Source organism: Pelodiscus sinensis, chromosome 31 (assembly GCF_052426305.1).
Source record: "Pelodiscus sinensis isolate ZL-2025 chromosome 31, ASM5242630v1, whole genome shotgun sequence".
Lineage (NCBI taxonomy): Eukaryota > Metazoa > Chordata > Testudines > Trionychidae > Pelodiscus > Pelodiscus sinensis.
The window spans coordinates 1,433,624-1,451,304 of NC_143082.1; the positions used below are offsets into that span (position 1 = coordinate 1,433,624).

The 17,681-nt window shown below is 71.1% G+C and overlaps 2 protein-coding genes and 1 pseudogene across 7 annotated transcripts in view; 1 reads left to right on the top strand and 2 right to left on the bottom strand.

Annotated features, from left to right (window-relative positions):
* ATG4D (autophagy related 4D cysteine peptidase) overlaps positions 1–5,013 on the top strand; it is a 34,239-nt gene extending 29,226 nt beyond the window's left edge. For all 3 annotated transcript variants that reach the window (XM_075917772.2, XM_075917770.2, XM_075917771.2), the window contains exons 5-11: positions 270–594; positions 1,446–1,510; positions 1,680–1,810; positions 2,187–2,265; positions 2,581–2,657; positions 2,738–2,857; positions 4,695–5,013. In XM_075917772.2, the coding sequence (XP_075773887.2) occupies positions 270–594; positions 1,446–1,510; positions 1,680–1,810; positions 2,187–2,265; positions 2,581–2,657; positions 2,738–2,857; positions 4,695–4,862 (965 nt within the window). In that variant the 3' untranslated portion in view covers positions 4,863–5,013. The remainder of the gene's footprint in view (positions 1–269; positions 595–1,445; positions 1,511–1,679; positions 1,811–2,186; positions 2,266–2,580; positions 2,658–2,737; positions 2,858–4,694) is intronic.
* Positions 5,014–5,158: 145 nt separating this feature from the next.
* LOC142825734 (galactosylceramide sulfotransferase pseudogene) lies at positions 5,159–7,350 on the bottom strand (annotated as a pseudogene).
* A 135-nt stretch (positions 7,351–7,485) lies between these two features.
* On the bottom strand, positions 7,486–16,787 carry KRI1 (KRI1 homolog). Of its 4 annotated transcripts, none has more exons than XM_089774809.1 (19): positions 16,630–16,787; positions 15,992–16,065; positions 15,599–15,689; positions 15,017–15,119; positions 14,684–14,735; positions 14,399–14,448; positions 13,942–14,038; positions 13,727–13,801; positions 13,382–13,509; positions 12,534–12,657; positions 12,263–12,358; positions 11,739–11,909; positions 10,750–10,825; positions 10,287–10,375; positions 9,822–9,942; positions 9,597–9,727; positions 9,280–9,344; positions 8,916–9,011; positions 7,486–8,160 (listed from the first exon to the last, which is right to left on the bottom strand). In XM_089774809.1, the coding sequence occupies exons 1-19, from the start codon at positions 16,709–16,711 to the stop codon at positions 7,758–7,760; spliced, it is 2,124 nt and encodes a 707-aa protein (XP_089630935.1). In that variant the 5' UTR covers positions 16,712–16,787; the 3' UTR covers positions 7,486–7,757. The 4 variants fall into 4 exon arrangements, with proteins under 4 accessions (XP_089630935.1, XP_089630934.1, XP_089630933.1 ...); XM_089774808.1 differs by having other exon boundaries at positions 13,391–13,509; positions 15,599–15,704; XM_089774807.1 differs by having other exon boundaries at positions 10,750–10,822; positions 15,599–15,704.
* Positions 16,788–17,681: the final 894 nt, after the last annotated feature.

Genomic DNA, 17,681 nt, shown 5'->3' on the forward strand with positions numbered 1-17,681 from the left:
GCAGGGGCTGCAGAAATCCTGGGCGGCTGGCCAGCTCCCCCCGAGCTCGCGCGGGCCGGCAGGCGCCTCAGAGGAGGGGGAAGACCCCTGCAGGCGGTGGCGGTGGGGAGACAGGCTCAGCAAGGCCGCAGCTGCTCTGGCTGTGGGGTGCTCCACTGGGTATTTCTGGGGGAAACGGGGGGCCCTGAGGACGCCCTGCTACGCGTGGAGCCCACCCTCTCCCGGGAGTGCCTGTGGGACGCACCACCTCTACCTCTCCCGTTGCGTAGATTGGACCTGGCACGACGCCTTGTTCACCCCCAGCCTGGTGGAGCCGGAGCCCTTGAAGCCTGCCTCTCCCTCCTGGCCTGGCAGCGCCAGCCTGCAGCAGCTGCCCGTGGAAAGAGGCAGTGCCCCCTGGGGCATCTGGGCCTCACAGCGCCCCCTTAGCCTGCAGGAGCTGGAGAAGGAGCGCTGCCACCGCACCATCGTCTCGTGGTTCGCCGACCACCCGCGGGCCCCCTTCGGCATCCACCGGCTGGTGGAGCTGGGCAGGAGCTCGGGGAAGAAAGCTGGGGACTGGTACGGCCCCTCCATTGCTGCCCACATCATCCGGTGAGCAGAGCCGGCCGCGAAGCACAAACCTGCGGCCTGAGAGCTCCAGCCCCCGGGGGAGGCCTGCGCGTGTCTGAGGCAGGCCCGTGTGGGAGACCTGGTGGGGCTGGGGCTGGCGGTTCCGGGGCAGGCCCGTGTGGGAGACCTGGTGGGGCTGGGGCTGGGGCTGGCGGTTCTGGGGCAGGCCCACGGGGGAGACCTGGTGGGGCAGGGGCTGGGGCTGGTGGTTCCGGGGCAGGCTCGCGGGGGAGACCTGGTGGGGCTGGGGCTGGGGCTGGTGGTTCCGGGGCAGGCTCGCGGGGGAGACCTGGTGGGGCTGGGGCTGGGGCTGGCGGTTCCAGGGCAGGCTCACGGGGGAGACCTGGTGGGGCTGGCGGTTCCGGGGCAGGCTCGCGGGGGAGACCTGGTGGGGCTGGGGCTGGGGCTGGCGGTTCCGGGGCAGGCCCGCGGGGGAGACCTGGTGGGGCTGGCGGTTCCGGGGCAGGCCCGTGTGGGAGACCTGGTGGGGCTGGGGCTGGTGGTTCCGGGGCAGGCTTGTGGGGGAGACCTGGTGGGGCTGGGGCTGGGGCTGGGGCTGGCGGTTCCAGGGCAGGCTCACGGGGGAGACCTGGTGGGGCTGGCGGTTCCGGGGCAGGCTCGCGGGGGAGACCTGGTGGGGCAGGGGCTGGGGCTGGCGGTTCCGGGGCAGGCCCACGGGGGAGACCTGGTGGGGCTGGCGGTTCCGGGGCAGGCCCACAGAGGAGACCCAGGAGGGAGGCCTGCGCGGTTCCAGGGGAGGCCCGCGTGCCCGGTGCTGGCGGTTCCAGGGGAGGCCAGGGGACGCTCATGCTCTGTCCCTCCGTCTCCCGCAGCAAGGCGGTGGCCGGCAGTTCGGAAGCCGGCGGCATGACCGTCTACGTGTCCCAGGACTGCACGGGTGAGCGGCAAGTCTGGTGCTGCAGGGGTGGGCTGGGCTGGCCGGAGCGACGTGCTCTGGCTCGTAGGGGACCCGTCCGGATGGGCTCTCCCCGCCCCGGCAGAAGCAGCCAGACCCTGTTGGCGGCTGCCAGCGACTAACCCTGCCCTCTGTCCTGTGGCCCGCGCAGTGTACAAGGGGGACGTGGCGAGGCTGGCGTCGGGGAGCGACGGGCGGACCGAGCGGAAAGCTGTCGTCATCCTGGTGCCCATGCGCTTGGGCGGGGAGGCCCTCAACCCCGTCTATGTAGACTGCGTGAAGGTAGGGTGCGGGAGGGGGCCCTGGGCGGATGGGGGAAGAAAGGGGAGGCAGGACCTGCCCAGCAGCACCCTTGGGCGCTTGCCCAGCCCCCGCCACGTTAGTCTCACTGCTCGCCGGGCGCTCATCCCCATGCACGGTGGGGAAACTGAGGCAGGGAGCGGCCAAGGGACGTCCCTCGGCAGTCTGTCAGAGCTGGCCACTGATCCGGGGTCCCCCAAGCCCCATGCTCGTCCCCTGCCTCGCTAGCTGCTCTGGCCTGGCACGTCCGGCTGCCCCAGGACAGGACCCTGCCCCGGCCCCCTGCGAGTCCTCTCGGTGCGGCCCCTCCCGAGCCGCGTGGCTGCCGGCGGGACTCAGCCCCGGTCTCTCCCGACAGGAGCTGCTGAAGCTGGAGCTGTGCATCGGGATCATCGGCGGGAAGCCCAAGCACTCGCTCTACTTCGTGGGCTACCAAGGTACCCGCCCCGCCCGCGGGACAGCAGAGCCGGCGCTGCCAGGCAGAAACAGGCTCTTGGGTTTCCCAGTCCAGAGCCGCTGCTGCAGTGCCTCCTGGGAGCCGGGTCCCCGGTCGGACTACAGCTCCCATGATGCATCTCAGTCTCTCCTGGAGGGGAGGGGCTGTCTCGTGGGCAGCAGTGAATCATGGGAGATGTAGTCTGGCTGGGGAGCCTGGCCCGGACTGGAGGAGGGAACCCGGCCCCAGCTCCTGGGTGGCACCGAAAGGCTTTGGGGCTGGGGTGTGCTAATGCCCTGCCCCCGCTGCCTTCCAGATGACTTCCTGCTGTACCTGGATCCTCACTACTGCCAGCCCTGCGTGGACACCACCAAGGAGAGCTTCCCCTTGGAGGTGGGTACAAGCCGTGCGGGGGGGCCGCTCCTGCGGGGCCTGGCTCCGTAGAGTAACCCCCCCCCCCCCGTCTCTTCCAGTCCTTCCACTGCAGCTCCCCCCGCAAAATGGCCTTTAGCAAAATGGATCCCAGCTGCACCATCGGCTTCTACGCCCGCGACGGGCCGGAGCTGGACATGCTGTGCTCGGAGCTGACCCGGGTAAGGGTGGAGCGGGGATCCGCTGGGCCCCGGAACCCCCACAGGTGGCTCTTCTGTAGCCCCTGCCACGGAAGGAGACCGGAGCTTATTTAAAATCTGGTTCCCCGCCCAGGCACCCCGTGCATGCGGGTGGGTGTTGTGTGTGTGGCGGGATGGGTGGCTGCATCGGGGGGCGTTGTGTGCATTGGGGGGGGGGGGCGTCCTCAAGGTGCTGTGTGGGAGTGGGGGCTGTCTGGGGGTGTGTGTCTGTGGTGGGGTGTCGTGTGCATTGGGGGGCTGTCCCCAGGCGCAGTGTGGGAGTGGGGCGTCTATGGGTGGGCGCTGTGTGCATGTGGGGGGGGTGTCTCTGGGGGGGCACTGTGTGCGTGGCAGGGGTGTGTGCATGGCTGGGGGGTGTCTCTGGGGGGGCCCTGTGTGTGTGTGGCGGGGGTGTGTGCATGGCGGGGGGGTGTCTCCGGGGGGGGGGGGGGTGCTGGTGGGTGGGGGGGGGGTGCTGTGTGTGCGTGGGGGGGGGGTGTCTCCGGGGGGGGCACTGTGTGCGTGTGGGGGGGGGTGTGCACGGCGGGGGGGTGTCTCTGGGGGGGCACTGTGTGCGTGGCAGGGGTGTGTGCATGGCGGGGGGGTGTCTCCGGGGGGGTGGGGGGGGTGCTGTGTGTGTGCTGTGTGTGTGTGTGTGTGGCAGGGGTGGGGGGGGGGGTGTCTCTGGGGGGGCACTGTGTGCGTGGCAGGGGTGTGTGCATGGCGGGGGGGTGTCTCCGGGGGAGGTGGGGGGTGCTGTGTGTGCATGTGGGGGGGTGTCTCGGGGGGGCACTGTGTGCGTGGTGGGGGGTGTCTCCGGTGGGGGGGTGCTGTGTGTGCATGGCGGGGGGGTGTCTCCGGGGAGGGTGGGGGGGATGCTGTGTGTGTGTGGGGGGATGTCTCCGGGGGGAGGTGGGGGGTGCTGTGTGTGCATGTGGGGGGGTGTCTCCGGGGGGGCACTGTGTGCGTGGTGGGGGGGTGTCTCCGGTGGGGGGGTGCTGTGTGTGCATGGCGGGGGGGTGTCTCCGGTGGGGGGTGGGGGGATGCTGTGTGTGCATGGCGGGGGGTGTCTCCGGGGGGGGGTGGGGGGGGTGCTGTGTGTGCATGTGGGGGGGTGTCTCCGGTGGGGGGTGGGGGATGCTGTGTGTGCATGGCGGGGGGTGTCTCCGGGGGGGTGGGGGGTGGTGGTGGGCGGGGGGGTGGGGGGGATGCTGTGTGTGCATGGCGGGGGGGTGTCTCCGGTGGGGGGTGGGGGGGGTGCTGTGTGTGCATGGCGGGGGGTGTCTCCGGGGGGGGGTGGGGGGGGGGGGTGCTGTGTGTGCATGGCGGGGGGTGTCTCCGGTGGGGGGTGGGGGGGTGCTGTGTGTGTGGGTGGGTGGGTGTCTCCGGTGGGGGGTGGGGGGGATGCTGTGTGTGTGTGTGGGGGGGGGTGTCTCCGGGGGGAGGTGGGGGGGGTGCTGTGTGTGTGTGTGGGGGGTGTCTCCAGTGGGGGGTGGGGGGATGCTGTGTGTGTGTGTGGGGGGGGGGTGTCTCCGGGGGGGGTGGGGGGGATGCTGTGTGTGTGGGGGGGGGTGTCTCCGGGGGGAGGTGGGGGGGGTGCTGTGTGTGTGGGGGGGGGGTGTCTCCGGGGGGACATGGGGGGGGTGCTGTGTGTGTGGGGGGGTGTCTCCGGTGGGGGGTGGCGGGGATGCTGTGTGTGTGTGTGGTGGGGGGGGTGGGGGGTGGGGGGGGGGGGTGTGGGGGGGGGTGGTGTGTGTGTGTGGGTGGGGGGGTGTCTCCGCCCCCCTGCCGTGGCTCTGAGCCCCGCTCTCTGCCCCAGGTGCTGAGCTCCTCGGCGGCCAAGGAGAAGTACCCCATGTTCACGGTGGCGGAGGGCCGCGCGCAGGAGTACGGCCTGGCTGAGCTCTGCTCCCGCTTCTCCCAGCAGGCCGTGCAGCTGCCCAGGCGCGGCAAGAAGCCCAGCTCGGACGAGTTCGTCTTCCTGTGAGGCGGGGGCCGCGCTCCCTTATTTATCGGTTATTTATAGACACGGCGGGGGGCCCCCTCCCGCCCCCCACTGCCCATGCGGCGACCTGCAGCCACCCGGCTGTGATTTTACACTGGAATAAACCCCCTGCACACGGGGGAGGTGCCCTCTAGCCGAGCTCGTTGCGTCAGTCGCCCAGGCCAGCGTCTCTCCCAGCACCCCTGGGGACACGGCGCCAGCTGCGGGCAGGCCCTGCGGCCCTGGCCCCGGCCGGGCGCTCGGCTTGGGGGGGGACAGGCCCCCGCGAAAGGGGACTCTCCCCACACCCCAGCTGGCACTGATCTGTCCTGGGCTTGGAGGGAGCAGACCCTGCCGCGCTGGGCCCTGCTTCAGCACATCAGCCACAGCTGCCTGGAGGGAGCCATCCTGGTGCGTTTATTGGAGGGCTGAGGCGCTTTCCGGAGCCAGCGGCTCCTCTGGCTCCCCGGGACAGGGTGCGAACCCACTTGTGGGCCGGGGGGGGGGTTGTCTGTGGCCTGAGGCCCAGGCAGGGGCTCAGGGCTGGGGGCGCATCTCCCTGCCATACTGCCGGCGGTAGAGACGGGCGTGATACTGCAGCTCGGGCAGCACCAGGCGGTAGCAGCTGGCGTGCTGGGCGGGGGACAGGTCGGGCCGCAGCTTGTAGCCCAGGATGGTGGCGCTGTCGGGCTGCCAGGGCCGCAGGTCGTCGGGCGTCTCCTCCGGCCCCACGGGCCCCCCGGCCAGGCAGGTCTCCCGGGTGCCCCGCAGCAGCGCCCGCAGGGCCTCCAGCTCGCCCTTCATGCGCCGGTAGCCGTAGCGCTCCACCCGCTGCCACAGCACGGCCCGGAAGTAGCGGTAGAGCCGCACGTCCAGCCAGTTCCAGGCCCGGATCCGCTGGGCCAGCCCCGGGCTCAGGGCCTCCTCGGCCGCCTCCCGCCGGGCATTGAGCCGCACGTAGGCCAGCTCCTCCAGGCGCAGCCCCAGCAGCTCGCGGGCTAGCAGCAGGGACTCGTCAAAATGCTCCGCGATCAGCACCAGCTGGAAGGTCTGGTTGAGCCGCTCCAGCTCCTGCTCCCACCCCCGGCCCCCTTCCTCCCCTCCAGCCTCCAGGCCCAGGTCGAAGGCCATGGGGTTCCGGGCCAGCCCGTTGCCCGGGTCGGCCGGGTCGTAGTAGCGCGCCGGGGCCTGCAGGAAGGCGGCCAGGGGCCGGCTGTGGTTGGCCAGGGCCCGGAAGGCGGGCACGGCGCTGCGGTAGTAGGCGAAGACGGAGGGGAAGGTGCGGACGGGGTCGCGCAGGATGGTGAGGTAGAGGCTGGCCGGGGGCATGACCTGGCGCACCTCGCCCAGCGCCAGCCGCAGGTGGCTGAGCAGCAGGTGGTAGCGGGTGGCGCCCGGCGGCAGGGCCTCCACCAGGGCCGCGGCGAAGGGCCGGGGGTAGGCGAACTGGTAGGCGGCGCGGGGAAAGGCCAGCGTCAGGTTGCGCCGCTCGCCCAGCCGGAAGAGGATGTTCTGCAGGGTGCTGCTGCCCGTCTTGTGGGTCTTCACGAAGACCAGGCCGGGCATCCGGGCGCCGGCTCCTGGCGGGTCGCCCGCCCCCTGCGGCTCGGCGGGGCCCGGTCTGCCCACCCTGCGGCAGGAGAGAGGGGACACGCTGGGCAGGGCCCTTCCCCCGGCCAGTCCCCTCGGAGCACAGCTACGCAGACCCCCACCCAGGGACCTGGCCAGCGTGGCTCCAGGAGGCAGCCCCAGGCCCTGCTCCTCTGCCGTGGGGCCAGGCCGCGGGGGGGGGGGGGGCAGTGCTGGTGCACTGGGGGTGCGTACGTGTGGCCCCGCTGGGCTCTTAGGTCCGACCCTAACACCCCCCGTTCAGGCTGGGGCACAGAGTCCAGGCCCCAGCCTAGGATGTGCTGGGGCGTCTCGTCCTGTCCCCCGCTGCAGCTGGGTGCAGCCTTGGGGCCCAGCTCCCCTCCCCCCGAGCCCCACTCACTGCTTGGCCGCCTGCCGGAGGAGCAGCACCAGGAGCCCAGCCAGCAGCAGCGTCCGGCGCCGCCAGGGCCCAGCCGAGCACCGCAGGCAAGTCAGGGCCATCTCCCCAGCCCGGCTGCCGCTCTGCGCCCGGCGCTGGTAAATCGCCTGGCCAGCCCCGGGCTGCCTCGCGTCACCTCGCTAAGGCGGCTCAGGGGCTTAGGTGCAGCCTTGGGAGGGGCAGGGGTGGGGCCCAGTTCCCGGGCAGCCCTGCCCCGTGCACCCCCCAGTGCAGCACGGGCACTAGCGCCCTCTATTGGCCAGGGCTACCCAGCCCTGCGCCTCCTGGGCAATACTGGAGCAAGCACGGGCCAGCGCGCACCCAGAGCTGGGGCCCTGCAACAGCCACTCAGGGCCCAGCCCCACGGGTGCCAGGGAAAAGCAGCTCACCCCCCCCTCCCCCCAAAACCACCAGGGCTTTAACCGCCTGGAGCTGGGCCCCCCGTGGGCAGGGCCCCCCCGTGGGCAGGGCACACTCCGCATTAGCAGGTTCCCTCAAGGACACTGGCCCTGCTGTTAAGTCCGTGGCTTAAGGCAGCGGCAGGTCCTGGCTTGCCAGCCCCCAGCCCTGCAGGGTTGAAGCGCTCGGAGAGGCAGGCCAGGGCCACGGCTCCAGTTTATTTCAGAATCAGTGTAAAAAGGGCGCAGGCCAGCATGGCAGGAGAGGAGGCTCTGCCCCCGCTCTGCATCCAGCCGCACTAGGCAGCACAGACATTCCCCTCCCCCCCACCAGGAAACTGAGGCACAGAGCTCCTGGGGGCAGGGCTTCCAGCCTGCTCTGCCTCTAGCCCCGGGGGAGATCGGGGGAGCGGGCCTGTCCTCGGGGGGCGGGGGAGGAGTACCCCCCCAGTCCTAGGGCCTCTCCCCGGCTCAGGCGGCTTTGCCCGCGGGCGCCTTGCCCTGCCGTGTCCTGCGCTGGCGGTGGAGCTGGCGGAAGCGCAGGCGCCGCGGGTTGAGCCCGTAGGCCTGGAGCCGCCGCCCACTGAACACCCGCCCGCCCAGCCGCAGCCCCTTGCACCCCCTCCGCTGCCGCCGCGGCCCTGCCTTGGGGCCAGGCGCTGGGGGACCAGGGGAGGCCTGGCCCTCGGAGCCCCGGGGCTGTCCAGCAGGGGGCAGCGTGGAGTTCAAGGCCCCGGCCGTGGCCCCCTGCGCCTGCTGGGGCCCTGCCAGGCCCGCGCCGTCGGGCTCCTGTTCCAGCTGCTGCCGCTTCACCTTGGCCCGTCGTTTCTTTCCCAGCCTGGGCCGCGGCTCGTCCCCGCCAGCCTCCTCCGCCCTGCGGGACAAGCAGTGGGGCCGGGTCACATCAGCCCGGCTGTGCCCCTCCCGCCATGCCCTGCAAGCCCAGGGGCTCATCTTGCCCTGGCTCCAGCGGCAGGGGCAAGGAGGCAGCACCCCCCCCCCCAGGAAGCAGTCAGGGTATGTCTACACTCCCACCCTAGTTCCAACTAGGCTTCTGATCCGAGCTAGCTCGTTCGAGCCGCGTGTAGCCGTGGGCACGGGGTCCGAACTAGCCGGCATTTAAAAATGGCGCCGGGCGGCTTCATGCAAATGAATCCCGGGAAATTCAAATCCTGGGCTTCATTTGCAACTGCAGATGACTGCAGTACCCCCCTAGTTCGAACTAGCAGGGTAGTGTAGACAGACCCTCAGAGTGCCTACCTTAAATCCACCCTCGTCCATACAAGCCTCCAGGCTTTGACCCCTGCCCCACTCTTGGCCTCCCCGGGGTCATGTAGCAGGGAGTTCCGCTGATCCGCTGTGCCTCCGGTGAACTGTTTTCTTTATAGGATGAGTCTGGGCCCCCATGGCCCTCCTGTCTGCCCCTCCCACCCGTCTGGGGACAGCAGGGCAGGGGGCACTGAGCCATAGGCCCTACCTATAGAACACACCCTCTGTGCCTCCACTCCCCCCACACACAGGTGCAGCAGCTGGGAGACCTAAAGCCCCAGGAAATTCCCAGCCAATGGGGCAGGGGGGGGAACCAGTCCCATGCAGGGGGGAGGGGGGGACCCAGGCCCGGCTACGTACACGGCTGAGAGGGACTTGAGGATCTGCTGCTTCTTGCTGGAGTTCTGGGCCTTGCGGGCGTAAGCAGCTTTGTCCCGCAGCTCCTCCGTCTCCGACCTGCGGGGTACGTGGGCCGGGGTCAGGCACTGACCCACAGAGAGGGGCCCCCTCCGAGGCCGTTAGCTGAAGGGCCACGATCCAGAGAACGGCAGCAGCGTAAGGGGGAAACTGAGGTACGGAGCCAGCCAGAGCTGAGTCCTGGCTCCCAGCCCGCCCCGGTTCTAACCACTAGACCCTGCTCCCCCCCCCCGGCCCTGCAGGACTCCCCCCGCGTGTGGTCTGGTGAGCCCCCCTTGCTCCCCAGCTGCGGCCGAGCCGCCCTCACCTGTACATGCAGGTCTTGCGCAGCGAGCACCAGCGGTTCAGCTCCTTGTCGTCAGCAGCCAGGATCTGGGCAGGGACGAGAGCCAAGCGGGGGAGGGGTCATGGCCTGGGCCGCGCAGGAATCCACTGGGGGGGGGGGGCCTCAAAAGGGATTAGAATCGAACCCTCCGCCCACGAGTGGGGATTGGGCTAGGATCCAGAGGGGGAAACTGAGGCAGGGAAAGGCCAGGACCAGTCCCCTAAGCTCAGGGGGTAGAGTCCTGGCTCCCAGCGCCAGGGCAGAAGCTGGGGGGGGGGAAGGGGGGGGACGGCTGGTACCTCCGCGGCGCTGAGGCCGAAGTCGCAGGGCACCACGCTGCGGTACTTGAAGCGGCAGGGCTGGTCACCGATCAGATCCTCGTAGTCCAGCCGGTAAAACTCGTCCAGGTACTGCTCGAAGGAGCCAGCCGCTGGGGGGGAGGGGGTTCAGCACAGCGTGGGCCAGCAACCCCTCCCCGCCCAGGGCAGTGCCCCAGTGCCGCCCCCTCCCCCGTACCCCCTTACCAGGGTCAAAGGGGGGTTTCTCCTGCTCCACGGCGTCTGCAAACCGCAGCTTCCGCTTCCTCTTCCCCAGCAGCGTCGGCGCCTCCTTCGGCCGCGCGCGGGCGTCATAATCTGCGTCCATCTGGGGGAGAGAACGGCCCCGGGCCCGTCACGCCCGGCTGCCCCCAGGTGCCCTGCTGGGAGATGCCCGGCACGGCCCCGGTACCCATCACGCCCGGATCCCTGAAGGTGCCTGCTGGGAGTCGCCCGGCGCGGCCCCGGGGCCCCATCACGCCCGGATCCCTGAAGGTGCCTGTTGGGAGTCGCCTGGCGCGGCCCCGGGGCCCCATCACGCCCGGCTCCCCCAAGGTGCCTGCTGGGAGACGCCCGGCGCGGCCCCGGGGCCCCATCACGCCCGGCGCGGCCCCCGTGTCAAGCGCCCCGCAGGGCGTCCAGCCGGAGCCAGTCCCTCAGCCCGGGACGTACCACGAAGTCGGGGTCCTCGCAGTGCGGCTCGAAGCGCCCCTCCTCCGCCTCCGCGTCCCGGCCGGTCCAGCTGTCCCAGTTCCAGCCATCTGGGCCCACGCGGGAGAGAGGTGGAGACTTCGGTGCAGAGTCACATCCCTCCTGCCCCTCCTGCCCCTCCCTGCCCCCAGCGCACCCACCCCCCACAAAGGCAGCCACCTCTGGGCTGTGAGGCAGCAGCTGATTTTAACAGCCCTGCCCATAGGGCTGGGGACCGGAAGTGGGGTTAGTTCACATGGGGCGTCCCCTCACTGCCCCCCGCCATGCGGCGCGGGGGGGTCTGCATTGTGCCCCTCCCAAGGGGCAAGCGCCTCATTTGCATATGCAAATAGGCAATTCTGGTCCCCCACCCGCAAAGCCCCTAAGCACAGAAGTGAGGGGTCAGAGGTGTCCCACGTGCCCCGCCCCGCCCCCCTCCACCTACCATCCACACCCTCCTCCTCCTCGAACTGCGGCTTCTCGTCCTCCCCCTCCCCGTAGTACTCCGCCCCGAAGCACTGCTGTGGCAAAGAGAAGGAGCCAAGTGAGCAGCTGGGTGACGTGGGGCAGGAGCCCTCCCGCGGGCTGACCCACGGCAGCTCCCCACAGGCACCCTGGGCCCGTCCAGCCCACGCAGGGCGACAGCTCCTGCCCCAGAGGCCCGGTGCCCTCCCAGCGAGCCAAGGAGGAGCTGAGCCAGGTCGGGAGTCAGCTGGGCTTGGTGTGAGTGGGGCATTAACCCACCCGAGCCCAGAGCGTGTGGCAGGGTCACGAGATGCCAGGGACCCGAGAGACTGTCTGCAGGCCAGCCTGGAAGTGCTGTGGGCACGGGGAGGCGCTGGGGCTGGGCGGGGCGGGGTGGGGCAGGCCTGCAGGGTGCACTGGGCAGGTCCGTGCCCACGGGGCGGGAGGCGCCAGGGCCGGGTGGGGGGGCAGGCCGTGCCCACGGGGCGGGAGGCGCCAGGGCCGGGTGGGGGGGCAGGCCGTGCCCACGGGGCGGGAGGCGCCAGGGCCGGGTGGGGGGGCAGGCCGTGCCCACGGGGCGGGAGGCGCCAGGGCCGGGTGGGGGGGCAGGCCGTGCCCACGGGGCAGGCGGGGCCAGGGCCGGGTGGGGGGGCAGGCCGTGCCCACGGGGCGGGAGGCGCCAGGGCCGGGTGGGGGGGCAGGCCGTGCCCACGGGGCGGGAGGCGCCAGGGCCGGGTGGGGGGGCAGGCCGTGCCCACGGGGCGGGAGGCGCCAGGGCCGGGTGGGGGGGCAGGCTGTGCCCACGGGGCGGGAGGTGCCAGGGCCGGGCGGGGGGGCAGGCCGTGCCCACAAGGGCGGGAGGGGCCAGGGCCGGGCGGGGGGGCAGGCCGTGCCCACGGGGCAGGTGGGGCGGGGCAGGGCAGGCCCGCAGGGTGCGCTGGGCGAGGGCCGGCCCACGGGGCCTCTCACCTGCATGAGCCGGTCGTGCTCGGCCGGGTCGAAGGGCCCCTCCAGCGCCTCCTCCCCAAAGCCCAGGCCCGCGTTGCCCGTCGCCTCCCGCAGCTTCTCCAGCTTGGCCAGGATCTCCTGGCGCTTCAGGTTCTTCAGCTGCTTCAGCTCCTCCTGCTTCCGGGCCTTCTCCTGGGGGCACTGGGGGTCATTCTGGGTCCCTTCGCCACCTCCCCACCCCCCCCGGGGGCCCAGGCAAGGTGAGTGACAGAACCAGCCCCCAGAGACTGAGGCAGGGACAGGAGCAGGGAGAGAACCCAGGAGTCCCAGCGCCTCCCTCCCTCCCTGCTCTAACCACTAGACCCTGCTCCCCTCTCAGAGCTGGGGAGAGAACCAGGCAGCCAGGCCCCCACTCTCCCTCCGCTGAAGAGTATCCTTGCTCAGCCCTGTGACTGAGGCTGCCCCACAAGGTCTGGGGGGAGAACGATCAGCCCCCCCCCCCCAGCCCAGCCCTCCACACGGGGGGGGGGGGGGGTGCGTCTCACCTTCCTCTTCCTCTCCCTGGTCTCCTCGCGCTTCTCCTTGCGCCGCTCGTCCTTCCTGCGCACCGAGCTGGCGATGGTCCGGGGGTACGTCCGCACCTGGGGGGGCATGGTGCCCGCGTTACTGCCAGACCCCCCCCACATGGGACCTGCACCCACCGCCTGGGCATCTATGCAAGGAACTCCAGCTGGGGGGCTCTCGGCTCCCCCCTCCCGGGACCTTTCCAGCTGCCCCTGGCTCCAGTCACCTCCCCCGGGGCCCCGGGCCCCTCACCAGCTGCGCGTCGGGCTCCTCGAAGCGGAAGTTGTACTTGCGCTCAAAGTCCTCCTGCCTCGTGAGGAAGAGCTCGCCCTCGTCCGAGGAGTCCTGCAGCCGCAGCGGGGCGGCCCCCGAGCTCCTGGCGAGACAACGGGGCCGTGGGGGGGGGCTCCACACGCAAACCCCTGGGGCCCCACGACATCGGCAGGGCTGAGCTAAGGGCCACCCGCGGGCTGGGAGCGCGAAACTCACCTGCGGGTGCCCCCCCCCACCGTTCGGGACAAGCCTAGTGCCCCGCTGGCAGCAGTTACCCCCCCAGGGGGCGCCAGCGGGTGCCCCCATAGCCACAGGGAGCTCTGGTCTTAGGCCACGTTTGCTCCCTCCCTACAAGCCCCAGGATACGGGTCAGCACCATGTTCCACGACACACGCGCAACAGGCCCCCCCCCCCCCCCCCCCCCCCGCCGCACGTCCCTGGCCCCATAGCTCCCCCCACCTGGATCCAGTGGTTTCTCCTCTGGCCACAACCAGAACCCTCCCAGCGCCTGCTCTGATTGGCCAGGGTGGCCACACCCACCTCAGCCTGGCCAATGGGAGGGGAGTCCAGTCTCCAGGAGTTCCACAGGCCACGCAGTTGGGTCCATCTGCAGGCGGGCAGCAGCTGGGGCAGAGCTGCCCACCTGGAGACGCTGCTGTGCAGAGCCACCATTCTGGGGGGCCAACGCCCACTGGGCTCTGCCCCAAGAGTCAGGCCAGCCCCCCCAGTGAGAGACTCCCACCCAATGGTCTGCTCTGAGCTGGGGGGGGGGGATTGTTTTCCAATCAACCCCCAGGGGCAAGAAAGCTGCTCCCCGGTGCACCCACCCCACTTGCCTTCCCTCCTCTTCCTCCTCCTCCTCCTCCTCCTGGTAGCCCTGGTTGAGGATGTAGTCGCGTAGGAAGCGCTCCCCAGACTCCAGCGTGGGGTTGCTCCAATACTCCTTCAGCGGGGCCTGGTTGAGAGATCAGTGGAACTCACTGCCACAAGGCGATGGATCCAGCACACAGGGACAGCCAGGGATAGAGAGGGAAAGGGGCAGATCTCGGGCTCGGCAGTCCCAGGATACCGCTCAGCGGGGACCCAGGCTGGGCCAGTGGCAGCACGTTCCCCTCGCACTGGCCCCATTGCCCCGCCCAGGGGCCGGGGTCAGGAAAGAGGAACCCACTTACCAGGTCCTCCAGATTTTGGTCCAGCGGCAAGTCCTGCCCTTTGAGCCAGCTGATGTAGCTTTCCTCCTCGCGCGCCTGGGGGGCAGAGAAGCAGAGACCCCATCAGAGAGCCGGGTGCCTGCTCAGCCCTCCCCGGCCATGGCCACGCCATGCTCCCCCTCCGGGGGTCAGGCCCCAGACCCTCGTCCCCCCAGACCCCTCGCTCCGCCACCTGCCTTCTCCGCCGCGCTCTTCATCCGCTTCCGCAGCAGGGCCGAGCCGCCCTCCCCCGCGCTCTCCTCCCCGTCGCTGTCTGCCACAAAGGGCCGGAAGCTGCCAGGACAGGGAAGCCTCGGGGTTAGTGCAGGCTCCGGGGTTCAACGCCACCTGCCCCCCCGCCGGGACTCACCCCAGTCACCCAAGCCCTGCAGCGCTCCCCTCCGGGGCTGGCGCATTGACAGGGCATGGCCCTGGCTGTCTCCGCTCTACGGAAAGGGGGAAGCCCCCAGGCCATGGGGGGGCACCAAACAGTGTCAATCACCGGCGGGCACCTAACTCCCTTAGGCAGCCTGCGCTCCTGCCAGCCCGACACAGGGAGTGGCAGGAGCTGTCCCAGGATGGGCAGCAGGGCGGCTGCAGAGTTCGTCCATCTGGGGGCAGATCTCAGTGCCCCACAGCCCGCCCTCCCCTCACCTCTGCTTGATCCGCTCCTGCTCTTCAGCGTAGCTCTGGGAGGCGACTCTCTGCACAGCAAGGGAAACGGGGGTGAAGCTGGCACCGGCCACCATGGGACCCTCCCCCCGCCCCGAGAGGCAGCCACCTCTGGGGTGGGCACAGCAGCCTGCGAACAGCGGGAACGCCCCACGGGCGCTGCAGGCGAACCGGCTGGGGGGGCTACCGGCACCTCCTCCCCTCTCTCTCTGAGGGGAGAAGGGGCCCCCAGCAGCCCGAGAAGGCCCTTTCCAAGCCCCTCCCCACCTTCTGCCGTTCAGCTGCTGCTGCTTCGTCCTCCTCGTCCTCCTCGTATTTGCTGGGAGAGGAAGGAAGTTGGTTATTTGGCTGCGTCGGCCTCCCTGAGGCGCCAGCCAGGCCGTGGGAGCAGGAGCCCTCCGGCTCTGCCCTGCTCCGCCCTGGGTTAAAGCCGGTCAGGGCCGTAGCCGGTCAGCAGGCCCGGGGCAGGAAGGGCCTGTGACCCCTGCACGACTGGCCAGCTACACTCGGGGGCAACGAGCCTGGCTCACTGAAACTAGCCTGGACCAATATGAAATCACCCTCCTGGGCCCCCCCAGCTCCACCCGCCCCGCTCCTTACCCGTCCTTCTCCAGGATCACCTTCCTCTCGTAGTCCTTCAGGTACATGGGCTTCTCCTTCAGCGCCGGGGGCCCTGCCGCGCCTCCGCTTCCCGACGAGGAACCTGAGGGGGCAGCCCCGCAGCCCGGATCAACTCAGGGAGCCGGGCGCTCTGCTCGGGGGGAAGCAACTGGATGCCTGGGCCAGGGAGCCGGGCGGGAAGGGGCATCCGAATCCCCTTGGCAGCTACGAGGTGCCTCAGCCCCCCATTCAGACCCATAGAGCAGGGTGCCAGGCCTAGCCTGGCATTCCTGGCTCTAGGGCTCCAGCCAAGGGCTTTGGGAATGGAGTAAAGGCAGCTGCAGGCAGAAGGGGAAGGGTCCAAACAGGTGGAGGGGGAGGAAGAGGAGCCCATGCTGTGCATCCTCCCTAGGTTACCATGGCAACACGGGATGCTGTGCATCCTCCCTACGTTACCATGGCAACATGGGAGCCAGCAGTGTGCCTCCCCCCCCCCCCCCCCGGCAGCTCTGGGGAGGGAGGGACGGAGCACTACAATCACGCCAATGTCACGGCTCTGCCTGGGGGACAGGGGGCCGGTACCTGCTGGGCTGTAGAAGGTGGCATCTTTCTGGTAGATCTTGGGGTCCTTGGTTTTCAGCAGGGCCAGGGTGCGGTAGAAATCCCGGTCCTGCTGCGGGTCCAGTCCCTGCCGGGGCCAGCGGGTTAGTCAACAGGCACCCCCACCCCTTCCAGGGGCCCTGTCCCCAGCACTGACCCCAGCCCACCTGGGCAGCTCAGCATTAGCCCCGCAGGGCAGAGGGGGAAACTGAGGCACACGGCAGGGAAGTCACTCACCCAAGGGCACAGAGCCAGCCTTGAGGCCAGGGCTCCCAGCCCCTTGCTCTGACCCACTAGTTCTCACTCCTGCCGCGGAGCTGCGGAGAGAACCCGGGGAGTCCCCTTGACACCCCGCCCCCGACACCCCGCACTTACCGCGTCGTCCCCACTGTCCGATTCGGAGCTGGACTCCTCCCCAGCCTCCGCGTCGGCCCCATAGCGATCCTGCACTGGGGGGGGGGGCAGTGGGGTGAGCAGGGGCTGGGACTCTCCCCCAGACTACCAACTCGCCCTTCGGCGGGATCCTCCTCCCCAACATTGCCCCCCCAGTCATGGACACCCCCTTCTCCCGCCAGCCCCCCCGCCCGAGTCATGGACACCCCCTTCTCCCGCCAGCCCCCCCCCCGAGTCATGGACACCCCCTTCTCCCGCCAGCCCCCCCCCCGAGTCATGGACACCCCCTTCTCCCGCCAGCCCCCCCCCGAGTCATGGACACCCCCTTCTCCCGCCAGCCCCCCCCGAGTCATGGACACCCCCTTCTCCCGCCAGCCCCCCCCCGAGTCATGGACACCCCCTTCTCCCGCCAGCCCCCCCCCGAGTCATGGACACCCCCTTCTCCCGCCAGCCCCCCCGCCCGAGTCATGGACACCCCCTTCTCCCGCCAGCCCCCCCCCCTCGGGGCGGCACGCGCCACCCAATGGGGGCTGCCGGGGCAGGCCCCTCGTGGGGGGGCTCCCATGCCGGGATCGGGCCCCCCGCCTAGCCCCGCCCCCTGGCCAGGCCCCGCCCCTCACGCCGCTGCAGCTCCTCGCGCCGCCGGTAGCGCCCGTAGCGCGCCGCGAAGGCCGCGTTGATTTTCAGCTCCGGCTCCGGCATCTTCCCGGCCACGTGGGCGGCACCGGGCGCTTCCGGGTCGGGAAACCACGTGGGCGGGACAAGGGGCGGGGCTCGAGGGGCAGCCTCTCAGCCAATCCTGACTCGCCACCGCTGACCCAGCTCCCCCCCCTCCGTTTAAAGGGACCGTCGCAGCCTAGAGCTGTCTCTGGAGATCCCCTCCCCCCGGCATCCCCCTTCCCTAACCAGCCCCCCCGGACCCTCCCCACCGCCAGCCCCCAGGGCACCCCCCTTCCCTAACCAGCCCCCCCGGCATCCCCCTTCCCTAACCAGCCCCCCCCCCTCCCCACCACCAGCCCCCAGCACCCCCCTTCCCTAACCAGCCCCCCCGGACCCTCCCCACCGCCAGCCCCCAGGGCACCTCCCTTCCCTAACCAGCCCCCCCGGACCCTCCCCACCACCAGCCCCCCGGGCACCCCCCCCCCCCCCCCTCCCCAACCAGCCCCCCCCCCGCCCCCCCGGCATCCCCCTTCCCTAACCAGCCCCCCCGGACCCTCCCCACCGCCAGCCCCCAGGGCACCCCCCTTCCCTAACCAGCCCCCCCGGCATCCCCCTTCCCTAACCAGCCCCCCCGGACCCTCCCCACCACCAGCCCCCCGGGCACCCCCCTTCCCTAACCAGCCCCCCCGGACCCTCCCCACCGCCAGCCCCCAGCCCCCAGCCCCCCCGGCACCCCCCCCCTTCCCTAACCAGCCCCCCCCCCCCGCCCCCCCGACCCTCCCCACCACCAGCCCCCAGGGCACCCCCCCTTCCCTAACCAGCCCCCCCGGCATCCCCCTTCCCTAACCAGCCCCCCCGGACCCTCCCCACCACCCCCCCACACCCCCCTTCCCTAACCAGCCCCCCCCCCCCCGCCCCCAGCACCCCCCCTCCCTCCTTCCCCCTAACCCCCCCCCGGCCCATTCCCTCCCCCCCCCCCCCCGGCACCACCACCAGCCCCCTGGGCACCCCC